Here is a 23279-nt window from a genome sequence, read left to right on the forward strand (position 1 = left end):
AGACGAAACTAACCTGTGAATAACTTTCTGTTTCATTTTCCAGGGAAGTAGATCAAGACTCAGATGGTCACGTCAGCTTTAAAGACTTCGAATATGCCATGAACTATGGACAAAAGTAAGCCTAACTATTGTGTGCTGCTTTGGGCAACCTGTGGGGAGACCGAAATAGATTGTGATATATTTAGATGTCGAATCCCACTCTACCAATGATGTCATGCTGCATACCTTCTGTTAAATTCTTCATCATGGTTCTCAGATGCTCACAGTTGCTTGCACTGCCACTGGGATGGCCCCCAACCCCCCTCCTCTTTACCCTCAACCCCCGACTCCCCCCTGCACCAATGCTGCCAGCCAGGACGCTCCACTCATTTACTGGTCCTTGCCACCCTACCCACAGCCTCCCTGATCCTCAGCAGTTCCTAGTGTCAGGAACTGCCAGTGGTACCAGTTTCCTTCCTGCATTCAGCTTTGGTTGAACAAATAATAGCATGTACATGCAACTGAGTGTTGACTGTGTTCCAAGCAATGAGCAAGGCTTTTGGAAAACAAAGTTAGGACTTCTCTAAGACAATGTATCCTTAGTAGTCATCAAAAATCATCATCGCAAAAATGGCCCTAGGGCGCTGGTTGTGCAAGATGGAAAAACCAGATTGAGCTGACGTTAGTACAAGTCTTCTCCAGCTGCATACAGAGGAAGGACAGGGTGCAGTAAGGATATCGGAGGCAAAAGACTTACCTGCAGAACCCATTAGAATGGCCTGGGCCTGCGGTTCCTGCAGCAGAACAAGCCCTGGGCTGCCCGGCTGCCCTGTGCTGTACCCTCCCTGGTTCTGGGCGGCTCTGCCCCGCCACGAGAGCCTTAGCCATCTGTGTTCCCGTCCTCTGTTTTCTGCCCATCCATACCTGGGATCCGGGGACTGCTGTCCTAGAACAAAAACTGTGACCCTGGACTTTCAGCACTTATTTTAAATAAATACTCATATCAGTACTAATATTTTATCTGTAAATGTTCAGAATGCTAAACATTAACAACACTGTGAAAACATCTAATATAATTCAAATTTTAAAAGTATTAAAGGTCAAGGAAATATGTACATTTGTCAAAGAGAAACATTAAATAAGCATCCTTCTGACACAAAGTATTAGCAGATAAACTTAATAAGCTGTCATAAATCAGAGGAGCCTAAAGAGACATAACAGCTAAATGTAATTTGGTGTTCTGGAGGGGATCCTGGAATAGAAGAAAGGACGTTAGGTAAACACTAGTAAGGTATGCACTTTAGTTCATAATGCTATATCAATATTGGTGCATTAATTGTGACAAATGTACCATACTCATAGAAAATATTCATCATAGGGGAAAGTGAGTGAGTACATGGGAACTCTCTATTCTATCTTCACAATCTTTCTATAAACCTAAAACTATTCCAAAATTAAAAGGTTGTTAAAAAATAAAGTCTTATTCCAAAATTAGCATACTAAACACTATCTAAAATGAAGAAAACTTTGAAAATCATTAAGAAGTACACATGAAATATTATTTCAAGAACAAAGTGGATCCATGGTATCATTGAGCATCACGTGCGTTTTAGGACAAATTGTTCTGGCTCATGAAAAGCACTTTCTGACTTTGGGTAGAATTTTATTCAGCAAGTATTTTCATCATAAATTGAATAGGTGAGTCATTGGTCCTCATCTCAGTACATAAGTGGTACTGCTTTTAGATTTTTAAAATATAAAAATTAGAGTAATCTACCAACAAAATGCTTAGATTTCAGTAATTGCCAGAATACCAAAACCTTGTATTGCAATCACTCTTTGGACCTTATTTCTTCCTGTAATCATGACAAGAGAGAGGGAGAGGTCACGTCCTCCCGTTGAGTGGCAGGCAGGAGGCCAGGGTGGGAAGAGCTATTGGGCAACTGCCTTGATCCGGGATTAGTCCAGGCTCTCTTCGGTCTCAGTGAGGTCTCAGTGACAGAAACCTACCCAGAGTAGCTTAGAAAAGGAATTTACTAGAAAATACTGGGCTGGCTTATATAATCCAACATAGGAAGGGCAGTGGTGCAGCTGGGTTTCCAGGAAAATGAGAACGAGTAACACAAGCACCTCCGGACTCTGCCCCCGTCCCCTGGTCACTGCAGCCTCACACCGTTCTAAAAAGGAATTGGCCCATCGTCTGTGCAAGTGCAAAGACCCTAGAGAGAGGCTTCAGTTGGCCCCTGGATCAGTCAACTCTGATTCATCTTGAGGGTATAGGCTTGGTCCCTAGGCACTCAGCCAGGTGTGCTGAGGGCTGGTCACAGGAGGGGAAGTTGATAAGAGCTGGGCGGCCATCCCCTGTTCTTTTTTTAGAAGAAAGCAATATGACCTGGACCTTCTCTAGGAGGGAGAGCACCTGGAGGATTTGATGCTTAGGAGGGCCCAGGCTCTCAGGGCAGAGCACAGACCAAAAGAAGGGGCTGTGAGAAGCTGCTCGTGTCACCTTCCCTCCTTACCACTCCCTCTGCACTCCGTCCGGATCCTTGTCTTGTGAGCTTTGCCCCAGCTTCTCACTGCCAGGCCCCTGCCCCACCCTCGTCCCCAGGCCACGTGATGCTGTCTGCAGTGTGATCCTGTTGGTCTCCCTTCAGTTGCATGGCCCAAGGATGGGCATCTCTCCCCGTGGAAGACCTCAGGAGTGAGAGTGAGGGAGGCGGAACAGCGCTCCTCCGGTGGAATGAGTGGTTATGACTCGGGGCGAGGGGCAGATGTGTTTGCCACCATGTGGCCTGGAAAACCAAGGCAGCTGGTTTGCAGTGAGAGCAGAAAATGAAACAGACACCAAGAGGGGAACAAGAGAGGAACTAGAGAAACCCATGGTACTGGATTTCTGATTAAAGCTTATACACAAGGCCCAGTCATAACCCTTCGGGTCCTATGAGGTAACTCTGTATCCTTCCAATAAATCTTTCTGCTCAAGCCAGCTGGAGTTGCTTTCTGTTATCTGAAACCAAGAGAACCCTAACTGTTACAAGCATAGAGCCAAGGACAGATACTAGGTAACATCAACATTTACTGGGGCAGCAGAGAAAAGAGTCTTCCAAACAGACTAAAAAGAAGCAGCCAAGATGGAAGAGGAAGCTGTCGCCAGATCTCTCTCGCTGATTCCTCTGCCTCCGCCTGATCTTTCACTGTGACCAGCTCCAGTCTTCCCCTCTGGCAACAGCTGTCTCTCAGAGATCACCAGTGATTTCCAGTGGCCAAACGCACGAGCCCCTCTCGGACCCCATCACACTTGTCCTTTCTCTTGGGTCCTTCTCTCTTTAGCCTCCATAGCACTGCTCTCTCGTGGTATTTCTGTGCCCATTCTTCCCATTCTACTCTCTTTTCCTGTATCTTCAACTATCTTGTAAGTGTTAGTATTCTCCAGGGTACTCTAATTGGCCACTCTTCTTTTTTTTTTTTTTTAATAAATTTATTTATTTATTTTTGGTTGCGTTGGGTCTTCGTTGCTGCGTGTGGGCTTTCTCTAGGAGCGGCGAGCGAGGGCTACTCTTCATTGCGATGTGCAGGCTTCTCGTTGCGGTGGCGTCTCGTTGCAGAGCACGGGCTCTAGGTGCGCAAGCTTCAGTAGTTGTGGCATGCGGGCTTCAGTAGTTGTGGCACACGGGCTTAGTTGCTCCGCAGCATGTGGGATCTTCCTGGACCAGGGCTTGAACCCGTGCCCCCTACACTGGCAGGCAGATTCTTAACCACTGCGCCACCAGGGGAGTCCTTGGCCACTCTTCTTGATCAACACATTCTCCAAGGATGATTTCATTCTCTCCCAAGACTTCAGCTATCACCTTTATGGGTGTGACTCCACCAACCAAACTTTATCTTTCGTCTTGATCTCTGCTGCACCCAGACCTGTGTTTTCATTTGCCGGTTGGACGTTTTCACCTCAACCCAAGCGCACTGAACTCAAATCAGACTCATTGTTTTCTCTGATTTCCAAAACTGGCTTCTCATTCTGTGTTTTCTATTTCTGTTAATGGCATCCATCCCATCCCCCACCCCAAGCTCTCATCTGAACCAGACACCTAGGAGTTTCTTTCAAATCTCCCCCATCTTCCTTCACTGTGACAACCAGTCAGTCACTGCATCCTTCGAGTCTGCATCTGCAAAAACTTTCATGACATTTCCCTCCATGCATCATGATCTCTCGGCCCATGTTCTTATTCCCACTCCCATCCGTCCGTTGGGGCATATGTTCTTCTGTTCATTGCTGTAAAGATGAGTAACGGGTGTGGTGACAAGTTAAGAACTAAACCCCACTGTCATGAAATTTAGTCCAGCATGTCAGTTATCTTCTCAAAGCACAAATAGAATTGTTTTATGTTTTTCTTCTCTGCTCAGAAGCTTTAATAGCCATCTTTTCTTTTGGGTCATGTCTAACCCTTAATGTGCCATTCAAAGCCCTCTACAGTCTTGTCTCCACTTGTCTGTTCAGCTTTATCTTTCACAACTACTTCTACCATACCATCCCACAACCAGGCAACTCACACACACACATACAAGTCCCCTAGCCTAAAAACACCAAAATAACAACTAGATCTTTGCCCCAAATAGAAAATTAACAAATAACCTTGGAATTCATATCTGATGAGGTAATAGGAAAATACACCATAAGATAAAATTCCATTTAAAAAAACACTGGGCCACCTTCATCCTAGTGAATTTGTTTTTTAATTTTTATTGGAGTGTAGTTGCTTTACAATGTGTTAGTTTCTGCTGTACAGCAACGTGAATCAGCTATACACATACATATATCCCTCTTTTTTGGATTTCCTTCCCATTTAGGTTACCACAGAGGATTGAGTAGAATTCCCTGTGCTATACAGTAGGTTCTCATTAGTTATCTATTTTAGGTATATTAGTGTCCGTATGAATATTTTTCCTTCCCCATTGTCACCTTCAGGGGGGGAAAGGGGGGCTAATTTTGCTGGGTATTTTGTATTATTTTATTTTATTCTTGAAAATTGATGAGACAGACATTAGCATCCTCTCTTATAAATGAGGAAACCACCTCAGAGAGTCTAAGTAACGCGGCTCAGGCCAGCTGGTGGCGATGGGTGGAGTGTCAGGGTGGAGAGCCAAACCTGCCAGCCTGATTAAGCATAAATAACTGCTATTCTGCTACATCACCTCCAGTGGGAAAATCATCTATGACACTGGCCCGTATTCTTCGGTCACACTTTGTTTTTGATCCAGGATGAGTTTATCCCGATTCATTGGCCATCCCAGGTCAAGCTTCTATCACATGGTAGGTATTAAATACTAATTCCCATCTTACACATCACCAAGCTTAATCCAAATTACATTGGGTTATTAATCAAATCCACTTTCAAGAGACAAAGATTTGCCACCAGAGACAATATCTTTTAAAATGTGCTGCCAGCTCTAAAGGCGGTTTTCAAAGAGGATTTCTAGAAATGCTCTGAACAATGGAAGCATTTTTGAAATAGATGTGCATCCTCATTGGGTAACACTCACTTACGTGTGTAAATTCTAAACCGTAGTTTTCAACAGTCACGGTACTTGGGGTTCACGCTTCACTTACAGAATTGTAATTTCGGTTTAATAAAAACGGTTGCTTTCCTTTTTCTTGTAACTTTTGAGAAATCTGTTTAGAACTGCGGAATTAGACAGTTAAAACCCACACAAATGGAAATGTAATGGCATTAGGGATAGCAGCTCACAGAGTGACCTTTCTTACAAAACAAATTTAAATTGGCTTGGCCACGTGGATTCAAAAGTGGCTGAAAACAATTTAACATAATAAAATATGGAGTGTTCAATCTAAATTTCTCTTAGATTGCTAAATCGGTAAAATGCTCAGAAGTGTGAATCCAAAAGAGCATCACTCTAACTTCACAGAAAATGCAGATTAATTTATATGAAAACATAAACTGAAATCCAAATATACTCCTTATTTTATGATTTACTGATCCTTGGCAGGGGAAAAGCTTCAAAGGAGAACAAAGCAGTTAGGTTTGCTGTAGTATATTCATTAGGAAGAATAATTTCAATAATACTGAATTTTTACAAAAAATTGACCAAGGGTCTGGAAGTACATCGCACGTATTATAGTAATAGTCACTGTAAAGTAGAAGCCAGGTTTGGTCATCTTCTTTGTTTTAAAGAAGGAAGCCAACCTTGACTTTAAATGATGTTTCTAAGGTTAAACATGGCAGAAATAGTGCTTGAGTCAACTTCTTTACCAAGCATTCTCTACTGCTACTTATATGGGACTGCTTGTGGGATGAGGTTTATTCATTGTCTTTCTTTCTTTTTTTTTTCTTTTTTTTGCGGTACTTGGGCCTCTCACTGTTGTGGCCTCTCCCATTGCGGAGCACAGGCTCCGGACGCGCGGGCTCAGCGGCCATGGCTCACGGGCCCAGCTGCTCGGCGGCATGTGAGATCTTCCCAGAACAGGGCATGAACCCGCGTCCCCTGCATCGGCAGGCGGACTCTCAACCACTGCGCCACCAGGGAAGCCCATTGTCCTTCTTTTCTCCCCCTTTTTCCCTCCCCTCCCTTCCTCCCTCCTTCCTTCCTTTCCTCCCTCCCTCCCGCCCTTCCTGCCTTTGTTTCTGCTATCCCTATCACATCCATAGATAGAATTACATACACTGAGCCATCCAGGGTTCTATCTGACCTGCTTTTTAACCGATGTCCTTGTGTCAACAGATTCCACCCCCCCACTACAAATAGAAACCAAAATTCCAGCATACTTCATGTATTTTATCAAATATGAAAACCTCTTGGCCATTATCTCTTCAAACACTTCTTTTCTGACATCCTTGAAGAGAATGTCCTCTCAGAACCCAGTTACACGTATGTTAGGCCGCCGATGTGACCTGACGTCTCTCATTTTCTGTTCTCCTCCTCCCCCTCTCTTCCTCCCTCAGTTTAACTTTCAGTTCAGTAACTTCTACTCACTCACTGCTGGTGGGAATGCAAAATGGCGCAGCCACTTCCAAAGACAGTTTGACAGTTTCTTACAAAGCTAAGCATAGTCTTACCAAACCATCCAGCAATCATGAACCTACATATTTACTCAACTGGTTTGAAAACTTCTCTCCACAAAAAAGTTTGTGCAAGATTATTAATAGCAGCTTTATTCATCATCACCCAAAGCTGGAAGCAGCCAAGATGTCCTTCAGGAGATGACTGTATAAACAAAATGTGATACAACCGAACAATGGAATTATTATCCAGTGATTAAAAGAAATGAGCTGTTGACCCACAGAAACACATGGGTGAATCTTAAATGCATATTTCTAAGTGAAAGAAGCCAGTGTGAAAAGGCTACATTCTGTATGGTACCAATATGACGTTCTGGAAAAGGCAAAACTGTAGTGATGACTCAAAGACCAGTGATTATCAAGGGTTTTTTGTGGTGGAGGAGGGTTGAATAGGTAAAGCACAGGGAATTTTTTTTTTTTTTAGTGTGGTAAAATATGCAAGATGAGCCAGAAAGTGAGGAAATGCTCAAAAAGCAAAACAAAAGAAAATTAAAAAAAAAAAACAACTTACATTGATAGGTGTATATCAAAGGGACACAAGAACCAATAGAAAGAGCTCCAAGTGGCCAAAGCTGGAACAGTTTGAGTAACAAAATAAAGTGGTATTGGATTATAACTCAAAGTATAAAATAAATATCCATGAGTCCACACTGATTCAAATAAATGATTGAATAAATAAATGGCAGAGCTGAGACACATCTCCTTTACAGAAGAATTCCAAATGATTTACGTAGGTACTCTGCCTTCAAAGAGGGGTAGCATAACTCTCCATTCCTTAAGTGTGGACTGCATAGAGTGACCTTCTTCCAACGAGTACTGTATGGAAGGGAGACATAGAGTAACAGTGGTGAAACCTGACAAACACTACTTGAGCCAGGTGATCAAGGTCAGTATCAACAGTGATAAATCTTGTTGATACTATGTACCCTTATGTATGTAATGAAAATGACCCTTAACCTCTCTGGCTTTCCTCCTCAAACCCCACAACCTCAGTCCCATCATGAGAAAAACAGCAGACAAATCCTAATTCAGAGACATTCTACAAAATACCTGACCAGCACTTCTCAAAACTGTCAAGGTCAAAAACAAGGAATGCCTGAGAAATGTCACAGCCAAGAGGAGCCTAAGGAGACATGACAGCTAAATGTAATGTGATAGCTGGGATGGGATCCTGGAAAAGGAAAAATACGTTAGATAAAAACCCTGGAAAACTGAATAAAGCATGGGCTTTGGTTAATAGTAATATCAAAATTGTTTCATTAATTATAACAAATGTATGATACTAATATAAAATGTTAATAATAGGTGAAACTGGGTGTGAGGGGTAGGGGAAATCTGTACTATCTTCACAATTTTTTTTTTGTAAATCTAAAACTGTTCTATTTTGTTTTTTGGTGGGTTTTTTTGCGGTACTTGGGCCTCTCACTGTTGTGGCCTCTCCCGTTGCAGAGCACAGGCTCCGGACGCGCAGGCTCAGCGGCCATGGCTCACGGGCCCAGCCGCTCCGCGGCATGTGGGATCTTCCCGGACCGGGCACGAACCTGTGTCCCCTGCATCGGCAGGCGGACTCTCAACCACTGCGCCACCAGGGAAGCCCCTAAAACTGTTCTAAAATAAAAGTTTATTTTAAAATTTTCAGGTATTACTGTATGGTGGAAATTATATCCCTTGCCACTTTAAATGTATATTACAAGTCTAGATGTCAATTAAAAATATATATATAAAGGGGTTATATATAGCTTTTCAAAATAATGTTATAGGATACATTAGCAAGAAATGGAAAGCCACCACTTAATGGCAACTTTATAGGACTCTGAATTCTCAGCAGTGTCCCAGTGGGGTCAGACTTTTGCCATAGGGAAGTACGCTCACAACCTGTTATATGGGTTGATTTCTGACGAAGAAGAGACCTCATATATCTGCTTTTGAATTGCATTTGGAGAACCTCAAAAAAACAAACAAACAAAAGTGCCTACTGCTTGCAATATACATTTCAAAGGAGGAAATCCCTTGGCCTTGGACCTATCGAAATGAAAGCCCTCTGCATGTCTTTTGAACTTCATAATTCCTACAGCACTGAGAAAACCCACAGGTATGGTTCCTAGGTTCTCCCTGTGGCCAGTCTCAGAAGGCCTGTAAATATGTTAATATAGCCAAACATGGAAACAACCTAAGCGTCCATTGATGGATGAGTGGATAAAGAAAATATAAAATATATCTGTATCTGTACCCATACAATGGAATATTATTCAGCCATAAAAAAAGAAGAAAAGCTGCCACTTGTGACAATATAGATGGATCTTGAGGGCACTATGCTAAGTGAAATAAATCGTACAGAGAAAGACAAATACTGTACTGATTTTCAGCCTTTTTTCTTTTCTAATACTTATATTTAAGACTGTAAGTGTCGGAATAAAGACGCAGACCTACTGGAGAACGGACTTGAGGATATGGGGAGGGGGAAGGGTGAGTTTTGACAGGGCGAGAGAGAGTCATGGACATATACACACTAACAAACGTAGTAAGGTAGATAGCTGGGGGGAAGCAGCCGCAAGGCACAGGGATATTAGCTCGGGGCTTTGGGACAGCCTGGAGGGGTGGGATGGGGAGAGTGGGAGGGAGGGAGACGCAAGAGGGAAGACATATGGGAACATATGTATATGTATAGCTGATTCACTTTGTTATAAAGCAGAAACTAACACACCATTGTAAAGCAATTATACCCCAATAAAGATGTTTAAAAAAAAAAAAAAGACTGTAAGTGTCATCTAAGCCCTGATTTAGCTGCATCTCACAAGTTTTGGTATGTCTTGTCTTCATTAATATTTTGTTCAAAATATTTTCTAATTTCTGTTGTACTTTCTTCTTTGACCCATGGGCTGTACAGAAATGCGTTGTTAAATTTTCAAAGGATGTGGCATTTCTAGTTTTCGTTATTGATTTCTAGCTAATTCCACTGGTCAGAGGACTTATTTTTAATGTTTTCAAATCCTTGAATCAATTCTCTTTTAAGCCCTTCAGTTCTCCAGTGAACAAATACGTCTTCCCATGTATTTAAATAAATTTTAAGTATAATTAAGTAGACTCTATAATCTGATGTCTTAAGTCTCTTGAATGTTTCAATAGTATTTGTAAACTCGAATTTCAACTCAAAATCGTAAGTCTAAACCAACTTGTATTTTTTTAAATATTTATTAATTCTGGCTGTGTTGGGTCTTAGTTGCCGCGTGTGGGATCTTTCGTTGCGGTGTGCGGGCTCTTTGTTGAGGCACACAGGCTTCTCTCTGGTTGTGGCGTGCGGGCTCTGGAGTGCACGGGCTCAGTATTTGTGGTGCTCAGGCTCTCTAGTTGTGGCATGCGGGCTTAGTTGCCCCGCAGCATGTGGTATTTTAGTTCCCTGATCAGGACTCGAACCCGTGTCCCCTGCATTGGAAGGCAGATTCTTAACCACTGGACGACCAGGGAAGTCCCCCAACTTGTATTTTAAATTGGAATCACAAAGTGAATCTGTTAATCAGTCTAAAGTTGTGCTGTCTAAAGCCACCAGCACATGTGACTACTTAAATTTAATTTTAACTAATCAAAATTAAATAAAGTTAAAAATTCAGGGCTTCCCTGGTGGCGCAGTGGTTGAGAGTCCGCCTGCCGATGCAGGGGACACGGGTTCGTGCCCTGGTCCGGGAAGATCCCACATGCCACAGAGCGGCTGGGCCCGTGAGCCATGGCCGCTGGGCCTGCGCGTCCAGAGCCTGTGCTCCGCAACAGGAGAGGCCACAACAGTGAGAGGCCCGCGTACTGCAAAAAAAAAAAAAAAAAAAAAATTCAGTTCCTCACTGGATAGCCATATCCAGTAGCCATATTTCAAGTGTTCGATAACTACCTATGATTGGTGGCCGCCATGTTGAACCACGCCAAAGAGAACATGTCCATCATTGCACAGAGTTCTGTTGGACAGCACTCCCTAGACACTCCTGTTGGCTGCCCTGGGACCCTGATCCTGGTCCAGTCAGGTGACAGAATCCTGTGGTGATTTATGCGAACATCATCCCACACAAGGGAGCTACTGTGGGGACTCCTTAGAAAGGGATTAAGGGAGATAAAAACGTTCTGAGGCAAACTCCTGCTCACCCTTCAAGGCCCCATGCCAACCTCACGTCCTGTGTGACAACTAACTCGTAACCCCTTGGGAGATGAGTCATACTTTCTTCTGGACCCACTCCCACAGCAGTCACTTCTGAGCTCTCCTCACATTGTAGTGTGGCCGGTACACTTCCAGTTCCACCTCCAGCTTTGGACTATGAGCTTCCTGAAGCCAGGACCTTTTTTTTTTTTTTTTAAGAAGATGTTGGGGGTAGGAGTTTATTAATTAATTAATTTATTTTTGCTGTGTTGGGTCTTCGTTTCTGTGCGAGGGCTTTCTCTAGTTGTGGCAAGTGGGGGCCACTCTTCATCGCGGTGCGCGGGCCTCTCATTATCGCGGCCTCTCTTGTTGCGGAGAAGAGGCTCCAGACGCGCAGGCTCAGTAGTTGTGGCTCACGGGCCTAGTTGCTCCGCAGCATGTGGGATCCTCCCAGACCAGGGCTTGAACCCATGTCCCCTGCATTGGCAGGCAGATTCTCAACCACTGCGCCACCAGGGAAGCCCCCAGGACCATTTTTTATCTTTGTGTCTTTAGTGTCTGGCACCGTGCCTGTGCATGACAGGTTTACATACGTTGATGAATGAGAGGGAAGTTTCTCTGAGAGGCAGAGCTAAGAATCCAAAGATGTGAATTCCCCTCTCCACTCAGTGTTTGAATTATGCTCCTTGGCAAGTCAAACACTTTCCTTGGGCCTCAGTTTCCTCTTCCTCATCAATTTCAAGGAGGAGGTTGACTTAGATAAGATTGCTCATTGCCTGTTAGACGTAAATAAGTGTTATATGAACAAAGGGTGCCGTGGCCAGGGAAGCTCAGGAAATACTTGGTCAAACATGACAAATGGGTGTTTTCTTACTGTAGGAGTTCACAGAAACTTTAAAATGTGGAAGTCCGTTATGGCACTCCAAGGAATGGGTACAATGCAGAGATTCTCAGACTTATTTGATGGACCATGTAATTCTGTGTTTGTGTGTGTGTGTGTGTGTGTGTGTGTGTGTGTTTTGTGCACGTGAGGATATAGAGAGAGCCGTCTTAAAGAACTAATGTTCCATGGATTATACTTTGGGAAATGATTGATTAGCTGTCTCTAAGCGATCTTCCAGTTCGATGTTTTTATGTCTTATGAACATGCTGCCATCTTACCGTCCCTGGTACCTAACTTGACGAGTGGTGTGACTGTAAACTCATAAGCCACACACTTAACTTTCCACTCCCTCTGCCTCTGCTTCCTCATCTCCCCTTGCACCCCTGCTCCACCCAAGTGAAGACACTGAGCAACTCGACTTGAAACACCCGGAAGGAAAGGCCTGGGTGCACCCACTTAACTTCAGACCTCAGATAGTGAGGTCACGTCAGAGCTGATCTAAGAGCAGCTGCCTTGAAAACTGAAGCATAAGACAGAATGATTTTATTTTAATTTAAATTGATTTTCTCAGCTCTATCATGTTTCTTTCATGATATCATGGAGGTAAATTTAATATATCTAATCTTAGCCATAACTTAATATACCGGGCTTTCATGCCCAGGAATTGTTAAAGCAGCTACAGACTATTAACGTTATGTTAATAAGAAAGCAATAATGAAATATTACAGAGTTCCTATTCCATATATTAGTAATGAAGACCTTTTGTGTTTTTGTGGACCTGATACTTTACACTGTGGTTGCCAAAAAGATTAGAAAATGTTTTTGCCTTCTCAGCAAATAGGCCCCAGATTAGGCTACGTGACTAGAAAATATTTGCAACAGGTAACAAAAATGGCCATGGGCATTGTGAGACAGGAGGCAATGAATTTATTTTAATCTGAGGTGCCGGGAATAGCAACATTCTTGTTGCTCAGGAGTGAAACAAACAGTTTATCAGCTGCCTTGGAAATACAAAGTAGAAAACAACAGTGTTAGCACAAAGCTCAGCCCTGTGATAAATTGCCACACGGACTGGAATTTACCAGCCTTGATGGTAGAAACCAGTGTTTAGTATGTGCCTGCCATTGGCTGACACTGCTGTCAGCACTTCACACGCACTATCACAGATAATTCTTGTGGCAACTCTAAGACAGAGGCATTATCCTTATTGTCAAGATGGGGAATAAGCACAGAGCAGTGAAGGTCAGTGGCAGACCTGGGATTTGAACCTGCACAGCCTGTCTTCTGAGCCCGCCCTTATAACCACAACGCTGAGAATGGAGACCCCTGGCCTTTCAGGTCTGAGCTCCGGATTAGGGGAGGCACCGCAGGCCTCTGGCCTATCCAGAAGAGCTTCACATATTTCCACTAACGCACTCATTTGCCAGCACCTTCAAGGTTACCTCGGGTCTCACAGTGACGCCCTGGGCAGACTGTGATTTGGTGTGGGCGTAGCAGGCCAGACAGATCTCCCATCACTCTGCAGCTCTCCAGTGGAGGTGACCACAGTCACACGCTCATCAGAAAGTCCACTTGGTTCTTCGTGGAGCCAGTATCACCTGAGGATTGGTGACTTGTAAACACGTACACACACACACACACCCGACCTCTCCTTCTTCCCCGCACCCACAAACGTCCTCCAGCCCAGCGGTCAGCCCTGCACTGCCCTCAATCGTGTGGTTCTCTCTGCACTCCCAACAATTTCTTGAAGGAGACAGGCCTCCTCTGTGCTCTGTTGGCCTTTGTTCCAAGAACACGGGCTGCATGTTCATCCCCTCCTGTGCCCAGTCTTATACTCAGGTGGGTGAGATGCACCTGGGTGTGAGGCCCCCTCACGTCATGAGGAAGAGGTTGTGTAACCTGTGGATTCCAAGACCCCAAACTTCATGTCGCCATCTTGGCTTCTTCCTCCACCATCGTTGGGCTTTGGCCAGACACATAGAAATTCTGAAAAGCAAAATGGCGTTTTCTTCAATCACGTGATTTTTGAAAATGGGAGAAATAATACGACGTTGACTTAGCCAATGCCCTTTCTGTGCAGATACGAGGTTCATTGTAACTGTGATTTAAATACTAATTATATGCCAGTTTTAGTTTAAAGTTTTTTGTGTTTGTTCTTTTGCAGAAGCAGTCAGGGGAGTGACTAAAAGCTTATTCATTCCCAGGGTTTTTATTTTGGAAATGAACATGCTGGCACAATTTTAATTGGGTTTTAGTTGTTGTTTTAATTCTCACAGTGATGGCTTGGCTATGTCTTTTGGGACTGCAGAGGGAAACTGGCATCTGGTGTTTGAGGATTCCAGGGATTTGCACCATATTTATGTGTAATAACTCTACAGTAAATAAACAGAATGAATAATTAAGTGAATAATGAGTTTCTCAGAAAAGAAGACTCCTCTTAAAACTGCAACAGAAATTCTCACGTGTGTCCCACCCTCCCTCCTGTGTGGTGATTCCACGGTGCTCTCACTGTGTCATTGTCCCGTGGAAACCATCAAGGACGTTTTCCAAGCGGAAATCAAGCATGCCGTTTGTATCATGGTTTGATACAAACAAGATATTTTCTTCCAATTGCAAGGATGCTGGATTTATGTCTCTTAGAATTATCTTCTTTTTACCCTAGAGAGAGTTATTTGCCTCTTTAAAAATAAAATCCATGAGATTAAATCTCACTGAACAGTGTTGCTCTGAGGGAGTAAAAACTTGAAATTCCAGGAATTTGCTGTATCTAGTGAAATTACATAAATGCATGTTAATACTCAAATTGGCCAGGACAAGGTGCCCTTGCTTCCAGACGCAGCCCAGGCCCAAAGTGAATCTTTCCAAAGGTAAAACCACTGTGTAATTACTGTTTCTTCTCCATGTGTGTTCATCCACTCACTCATATGTTTTTACTTGTCTGTTCATTCATTCACGCCCCAAGTATTTACTGAGCACCTACTATATGCCAGGCACTGTGCCAGGCTCTGGCGATACCATGGTGGGCAAAACCAGACCCAGTTCCTGTCCTTACAGAGCTTGCATTCTTATCAGGGAGATAGCAATCAAATAATGAAATGAAAGTTAAGTTGCAACTAATTTTGACAACTAACCTTAACTATGACAGTTTCTATGAAAGAAAGGGTTAGTCTGCTCAGGCTGCCATAACAAAATACTGCAAACCGGGTGGCTTAAAAAGCAGGGATTTATTGCCTCACAATTCCGGAGACTAGAAGTCCAAGATCAAGGTTTTAGCAGATTTAGTTTCATCTGAGGCCTCTGTCCTTGGCTTGCAGATGGCAGACTTCTCATCGTGTCCTCACATGGTCTTTCCTCTGTGTGCGTGCATGTCTGTGTCCAAATCTCCTCTTCTTACAAGGATAGCAGTCGGATTGGATTAGGGTCTACCGTAACAGCCTCATTTTAACTTAATCACCTCTTTAAAGGCCCTATCTCCAAACAGTCACATTCTGAGTACTGGGAGTTAGAGCTTCAACATATGAATTTTGGGGGACACGACTCAGCCATAACAGAGAGTAATCTGGTTCAGATGGAGATGTTAATGGGGAAGGGTCAGATATTAATGGGTACCCAAGCAGGGACATAGGGTGGGCTTGCTGAGGATTAAATGGGAATCTAAAGGATGATTAAGAGCTAACTAAACACAGTGGAGGGGAATGGCATTCCAGGAAGAGGGAAGGGCACTGCCAAGCCTCCCGGTGGGAGGGGCATGGCAGGAAGCAGAGACCAAGGGGAGGCAACCATGGTGGCTGAGGAGCTGTGAGACACGGCATGGGGCTAGGATGACACTGACATTGTCAGTGGGGACAGCCAGGCCATGCAGGGCCCTCTAAACCAGGGCAGGGAATTTTGTCTTTTTCTCGAGAGCAATGGGAGACCATCGGAGGTTTTTAGTGAGGGCAGAGGTGGAATGACCAGATTTGCCTTTGGAAATTATCAGTCTGGCTGCAGGTGGACAACGGATGTGAGGGGTTCTGGAGTGCTTTCTGGAAGAGTGTTGGATACAGGAGAATGCTGCAGACATCCAAGCAAGAAATGAAAGTGGCTTGTATTCAGGAGGTGGGGTGGGATCAGAAAGAAACAAGTGGATCTGATAGATTAATGGGGACAGTGGGTTAAATTTGGTGGCACTGGATGGCAAGAGTGGATATGCTGGGCACTGGGTGAGGGAGAAGATGACAAGGCTGTCTCCTTAACTGGAGATGTCTGCCTTCTATAACTGGGTTACCTAGGTGCAAGTCAGTGGGATGGAGAGCATCAGAAGAGGCTCATGTTAGAATTGACTTTTGATCATACTGACATCAGTAGACACCAAAGGCCCCATGGGTCCCCAGCACAGACACCTCTTTCCCCTGCACATGCTGTTCTGCCTTGAACACTCTTTCCTGCTTATGCCTCATCACCCACCCACCCTAATGTCCCTTTTACGTACTCTTGTAACGCCTATACTTTTTCTTCAAAGTAGTTGTTAATGGTTAAAATTACATAATTATGTGTTTAAATTCTGTTTCTCCCACTAGAATATAAAGCTTGTGAAGGTCAAGAGCATTCCTGCCTAATTAGTGCAGCAGACTGGTAGCTCTAGAGCCAGACCCTCTGGGTTCAAATCTCGACTCCCCTACTTCCTAGTGATGTGATCTTGGACAGGGTGTTTCATCTCGCTGCACCTGAGTTGCTTTGAATGTTAAGTGTGGAATATGATGGCACATCCTTCATAGAAGCGGATGATGGATGATTAAATGAGTTAATTAGCATAAAGTGTTAATAACAGTGTTTGACATAGAGCAAGTCAGTCCTCAGTAAATGTTAGCTCTTATTATTGTTCATCACTGTACCCTAAGTATTTGATGGACAGATGATCAGATAGATGGCTATAGACCGATGCATGGGTGGATTGAAGAATGGAAGGATAGGTAAGGTGGAAATGCAAGGAAGCTCCAATGGGTATTGTGGAAAGAGGGACTGGCCCATACTTCGAGACATAGTTAAATTCCAAGATATCGGGTCCCACTAAGTTAAACTTCTCCTATATGGTTACTTTCAGGCAGGGCCTTAAAGAATCTCCATCAATACCTAAATAGACATTTCTCCAAAGAAGACATACAAATGGTCAATAGGCACATGAAAAGATGCTCAACATCGCTAATTATTAGAAAAATGCAAATCAAATCTACAAGGTACCACCTCACACTGGTCAGAATAGCCATCATTTAAAAGTCTACAGGGGGGCTTCCCTGGTGGCGCAGTGGTTGAGGGTCCGCCTGCCGATGCAGGGGACACGGGTTCGTGCCCCGGTCCGGGAAGATCCCACATGCCGCGGAGCGGCTGGGCCCGTGAGCCATGGCCGCTGAGCCTGCACGTCTGGAGCCTGTGCTCCACAGCGGGAGAGGCCACAGCAGTGAGAGGCCCGCGTACCGCAAAAAAAAAAAAAAGTCTACAAATAACAAATGCTGGAGAGGGTGTGGAGGAAAGGGAACCCTCCTACACTATTGGTGGGAATGTAAACTGGTGCAGCCACTATGGAAAACAGTATGGAGATTCCTCAAAAAACTAAAAATAGAGTTGCCATATGATCCAGCAATTTCAACCCTGGGCATATATCCAGACCAAACTGTATCTTGAAAAGATGCATGCACCCTAATATTCATAGCAGCACTATTCACAATAGCCAAGACATGGAAACAACCCAAGTGCCCATCAACAGACGAATGGATAAAGAAGATGTGGTACATATATACAATGGAATACTACACAGCCATAAAAAAGAATGGAATAATGCCATTTGCAGCAACATGGATGGAGGTAGAGATTATCATACTAAGTGAAGTAAGTCAGGAAAAGAACAAATACCATATGATATCACATATGCGGAGTCTAAAATATGAAATTATCTACAAAACAGAAAGAGACTCACAGACATAGAGAACAGACTTGTGGTTGCCAAGGAAGGGTGAGGGGGGAATGGAGTGGGAGTTTGGGATTAGCAGATGTAAACTATTATATATATGTATAACTGAATCACTTTGCTGTGTACCAGAAACTAACACAACACTGTAAATCAACTATCCTTTAATAAAATACATTAAAAAGTTAAATTAAAAAAAAGAATCTCCATCAAGCCTTATTCAGTGATAAACCTACGTATTTGTTTCTTGATTTCAACAGAGGAAAAAAAAAATCACCACCACCCAACTATCCCCTCCTTAATTAAACTAACAGTACATTTCCTAAGTTAACTGTGAAATTTTTTTAAGGTATAATAACTAAGTTTAATGTGATTTTAACGCTAAATTGATTCATTGATTTATTCATTCTTATGTTCCTCCCTCAGACACGTATGGGATTCCTACCACGTGTCGGATGCTGTGATAGGTACGGGTGGTTACCAAGTCACATAAGCTATTGTCCCTATTCTCAAGGAGCCTGAGACTCCCAATAAACTTTATAAAGAGATTTCAAATAAATATTTATACTCAATATACCTGATCAAAACAGAGCAAGTACAGCGGCAGAAGCTGTTTTATAAACGGGGCCACAGATGATGAAGGGTCCTGCTCAGTCTGTTGCTCACCGCAGCTCGGCTCTGGCTTCAGTAATGAAGCCTCCAGCAGAGGCAGCTTAGTCCCAGCTGGAAGGTATTTGCATTGCTGTCACTCTATTTAGGACAGCAACTCATGTCTGGTATTTTTCTTTTTGCCCAGAGGATTCTTTCTGTAATTGATTACAGAATTCAAGGCCATTTCATTAGGAGGAAATGTGCCATATCATTATTATAACAACTCTCCCTATTTTTGTTCAATTTTGAAACTGGCAAATCTAAAGACTATTTTTAGCTCAGTCATGTGTGATTATTTGTTTCCTTATTATGAGAACTTTTTTCCGTGGGACTAGTTAACATGAATTTTATGCTCACATATTATGTCTCATGCTCCAATTCAATTTATTTTAAAGCAGATTCTTTGGGGGAAAACTGTAAAACTAATTTGAATTGATTCTTTAGAGATTCCATTTTAAATGAAGTGCTATAAAATTGGCAGACAAAGTGAAAAAATGGAATTGAATTCTCTTCTTCAGCTACTTATTGGATTCAGAAATCTTTTTGACGGCGCCAGGGGTTACGCAATTTTCCTAACATTTATCTCAAACTCCACTGCCTTTATTTTGGTTGTTCGACTCAAAATGATTTCCTGATATTTCCATAGATAAAAGCAGAGTTCTTGCTAAAGGAAATATTTGGTGCTCTGATACAAACTTCTTACCATCTACAGTGGTGCCCGTCTATAAAACATCTGCTGTAAAGCGGGTATTTTAATTCCAGAGTGAATACTGAACATTTGTGGACAAACTTTCTGAGAGACGTGTGGAATAAAACTGCATCTCCAACTTCCTCCAATTTGGCCCCAATTTATATTTCTGCCTTTCATATTTGATGGATTTACAGCTTGAGGATAGCGTGAGAATAATAGGCAAGAGGCCTGATGGCTTAATTTCCTGTCCTCTATGGCCCGAGAGGAGACCATTGTTCGTCAGGGCAGGGGGCTCTGTGCTAATCAGAAACAGCCGTCACTGGTGGGGAAAGGGACCCCAGGATTGGTCCATCTGATTGCACTGGATGATTTATATCCGATTATTAACAATCTAGTGGAAAATACATAGCAAACACATGTCTACAATTTCACCTTGAGACACACGTGTTTTCCTTGATGTGCTTTTAAAAGGGAGTTTTATTTCACACTCATCTTTTGCCCAAATTCCCTAAATCGCATCCGTCATTTCTATTGGTCCAGCTAGTGGGCTAAGAGGCAGACTCGTGGAGGGCCCTAGCCCAATCTTGCTCTGCTCCCATTGACTGCAGCCTCAAGTACTTGGAGTTCCTCCCCTAAAGTCAGGCTGGTCTTGAAAGAAGCAAATCACTGCTGCATGTGTTTTTGTTCTGATTACAAAGAAGATAATTGTGGGAAGTGAGAGCACCTGTTAGGCTCCGGGGGAAGAAGCAGGCCCAGGGCCAACTCCTCTATCAAAGACACAATGCTTAGGGCTCCCCCTTCCTTGCAGTGGCCCACAAAAGCTCTAATTTTAGTTAAAATGAGTATAAAAATGAATATCTAATAATAAATCCAGCCTACATAGTATTTGTTTTTATACCAAAATAGCCTTTGCATATCATCTTTTATTTTTTTATAGAGGAAGGGTTACATGAACGTCATAATGCAGCCCTGAGCGGAACAGCCCTGAGGAACACAAGATAAGGGACTGACTGTGGGGTTAGACTGTGACCGTGGGAGCTGGCGGCGAGGTCTCAAGGAGTCTCTGAGTCATACGCCTCTGCGTGTGAAAGTGGGCCTGAAGTTGCTGTAGGTCACAAGGCCGGAAATTGGGAAGGAAACATGGATATGACGACAGTGGTCTCAACCCGGGGTGATTTGCCCCCCGGGAGACATTCAGCAAAGCCTAGAGACAGTTTGGATTCCCACAACTGCCGTGAGTGTCACTACCAGCATCTAGCAGGTAGAGGCCAGGGATGCTGCTAAACACCCCACAATGCACAGGACAGCCCCACACAACAAAGAATCATCTGGCTTAAAACAGCATCAGTGCTGAGGCTGAGAAACCTCAAGGTTAAGGTAAAGAAAGGCTGGGACCTGCGAGGCCGGCTGGAGCCCATGTTTGTCTCCCACAGCGTCCAAGCTCCATGCAGGGTGACCCACGGAAGCTGCTGGCGTCCTGTGCTGTGCAGCGACGCTTGCACTTGGCCGAGGACTTGGAAAATCTGAAAGAGGAGGTTGGGCATTGGCTGAGAGGCTGCAGGCCTCTGCCCCCTGCAACAGGCGAGCAGCAGAAGAGCTGCGGCCCGCGAGCTGCGGCAATGCGAGGTTCCCTGCGCCGACCTTCAGAGTGTAACGGCTGCTGCTTCACCGCCACCTTCTGGACCTCATGCTCACTTCTCTCGTGGCCAAGCCCGGCGCGGAGCCACATAGGGAGCTGCACGCTAGGAAATGTGGTTCCCGCTTAGCGCAGTTGCCCTGGTAACACACCTCCGCGGTGGACCACGTGGAGCTCCGCTCACCAGCACTTTTCACTTAGGATGTGGCTTTTCCCCACCTCACAACCAGCCTCGAATGCACTTCAAGGAGACTTGGCATTTCAACTGTTTTAATCTGCAAACAGCTGGTGTGCTTTAGACGGAGGGTTGTGCGTTCACATCTGTTCTTTCCTTCAGGAATAGAGTCATGGCTGGACACACAGCTGCCTGGATGGACTGCATGTCCCAGAGGCCCCTGCCGGTGTAGCTGTGACATTAAGTACTGACCACAGGGCTCTGAGGGAGGCAGTTGTGCCAGCTCCCGAGCCGGGCCTTCAGACACTGGCTGTGCACTCCTCCGTGTGCTCTACCCATTTCCAGCTGGAACCCAGAGGTGGGGGCAGTCAGCTTCAACCGCGTAAGGACAAGAGCAGAGCAGCAAGACGGGAAGATTCTGGAGGCTTTGTGGTCCAGAGAATCTTTAAGCATCCTTTTTCTTGAGTTCTGAGTGAGCAGATGAGTCACTTAGGTTGCAGATGATAAGAGTCAACTCAAATCCACTGAAGCAGCAAAACGAGTATACTTGCTCACGTAATTCGGAAGTCTGGGATAAGAATTTCAGGCATAGCTGGATCTAGGGGTTCAAACGATGTCATTAGGGCTCTCCATCTCTCGGTCTGGGCTTTCTGCAGAAGTCCAGGGAAGATGGCCTTCAGAAATTCCAGGCTTAAAATCTCCTTATAAGTTCATGACCCAGGAGAAGACAGGAGCTTCTCTCTTCCAACATATATTTTTAATTATGCAGAACAAGTGCTGGATGGTCCTGCTGGGATCACAGGCTCACCCCTGAACTCATTGCTCTGAACCCCAGATGGAGATTGGAATGAATCTGTAAAATCACTACCTGCAACAGTCTACTTGAGAAGTTAGCCAACATTACCAGGAGTGAAGACAGTGCCGAAGAGGGGGTAAAGTCAGGAAATACAAGTTGGGGTTCAGAAGATGGGAAATCATGGTCACTGGGGGGAGTTTGGGAAGGCTTCACAGCAGAGGTGGGATTTGAACTGGGCCTTGAAAGACTTAGAGCTTAAAAATGCATAAAAAAGAAAACACTGTACTTTCTTTTCTGACCATTTTCAAAGGCTCAGGCAAGCTCAGTAGCACTGTGGGATGGAAAGGACCCTGTTGTTTTTCTCTCCTCTGCCATTGGTTCGGGATGAGAAGTGCTTCCCTCTGAGCACTGAATCCTTCCAGAGGCTGACACACATGGGGAAGAGTCTGGTTGCCAAGACACACATCTCCAGCCCAGGCGCTCTCATGTAAAGCAAGAACAAACGTCGTGCTTCTCTGTAACCTGAAGAAAGGATGGTGAGTGTAATTGGCAGTTCCCTTAAGCAGTCCAGAAAGGCTTGTTATATAAATACATGATTCAGATATGAAGTGACTTACCATAGGAAACAGGCATTTCTCCTTTTCATTTTTCATATTCCTGGAATGCTTTCTTTTACGTTTGCAGTGAAATAGGCTTGTGATTTTACTACACACTTATTATTTCCAAAACTATCTAGTGTTCGGATTTTACAAATACCTTTTTATGCAGTTTCAAATAGCTTAGTGATTTTCCACTTAATCAGGCAGCCAAAGCCTGTGGCTCATTTGTTTAGGACAGGGGTCAGTTATCTGGGATGGAGATGCCCCTTTGGCCAACCGGGGTGCTATTGGCTGGCTTCAGGAGTATGGCAGCTGGCTGGACCTTAAAACGTGGTGGTTGTGGCAGTGATGATGGTGATGATGATGATGATAGAACCATTGGTCATACAGGTGATGCAGCCAGGATATGAACACCACTCTCCCCTGTTCTAAGGAGACTGCCATACCGTCTTTCCTAGAGAATCGAGGTACCTTTAGTTTGTTTGATGGCTGCAAGAGCACCCAGGGATTTCTCATTTCCTAGTTGTTTGATGATGAAATGATTTCTTTAGGCACAAGGCTCTTTTCATTGATTGTACCTTCATGCAGGGAGTGGAGATGTAGCCATATTTGCTTTAAGCTTAGTCCCTCTGGATCAGTTTGTCCTTAGAGCACCTTGGAAGCAGTTCAGAAGCTCAGCGTCTGTTATCTGTCCCCTTAGGGGGTAGGGGCCACAGCACTCCTGTGGGACTT

General features: G+C 44.1%; 1 protein-coding gene across 4 annotated transcripts in view; it reads left to right on the forward strand.

The window, feature by feature from the left end:
* The window catches only part of EFCAB11 (EF-hand calcium binding domain 11), a 178166-nt gene that overhangs the window by 136261 nt on the left and 18626 nt on the right, over positions 1-23279 (forward strand). The window contains exons 6-7 of one of the 4 annotated variants that reach the window (XM_024736239.1): positions 44-115; positions 8046-8395. In XM_024736239.1, the coding sequence (XP_024592007.1) occupies positions 44-115; positions 8046-8079 (106 nt within the window). In that variant the 3' untranslated portion in view covers positions 8080-8395. Of the gene's footprint in view, positions 1-43; positions 1051-2355; positions 3417-8045; positions 8396-23279 lie in introns of those variants that run through there. The other 3 variants (XM_024736240.1, XM_024736241.1, XM_024736238.1) reach the window with 3 other exon arrangements.

This window comes from Neophocaena asiaeorientalis, unplaced genomic scaffold (assembly GCF_003031525.2).
Source record: "Neophocaena asiaeorientalis asiaeorientalis breed wild unplaced genomic scaffold, Neophocaena_asiaeorientalis_V1.1 scaffold152, whole genome shotgun sequence".
NCBI classification, from domain to species: Eukaryota; Metazoa; Chordata; class Mammalia; order Artiodactyla; family Phocoenidae; genus Neophocaena; species Neophocaena asiaeorientalis.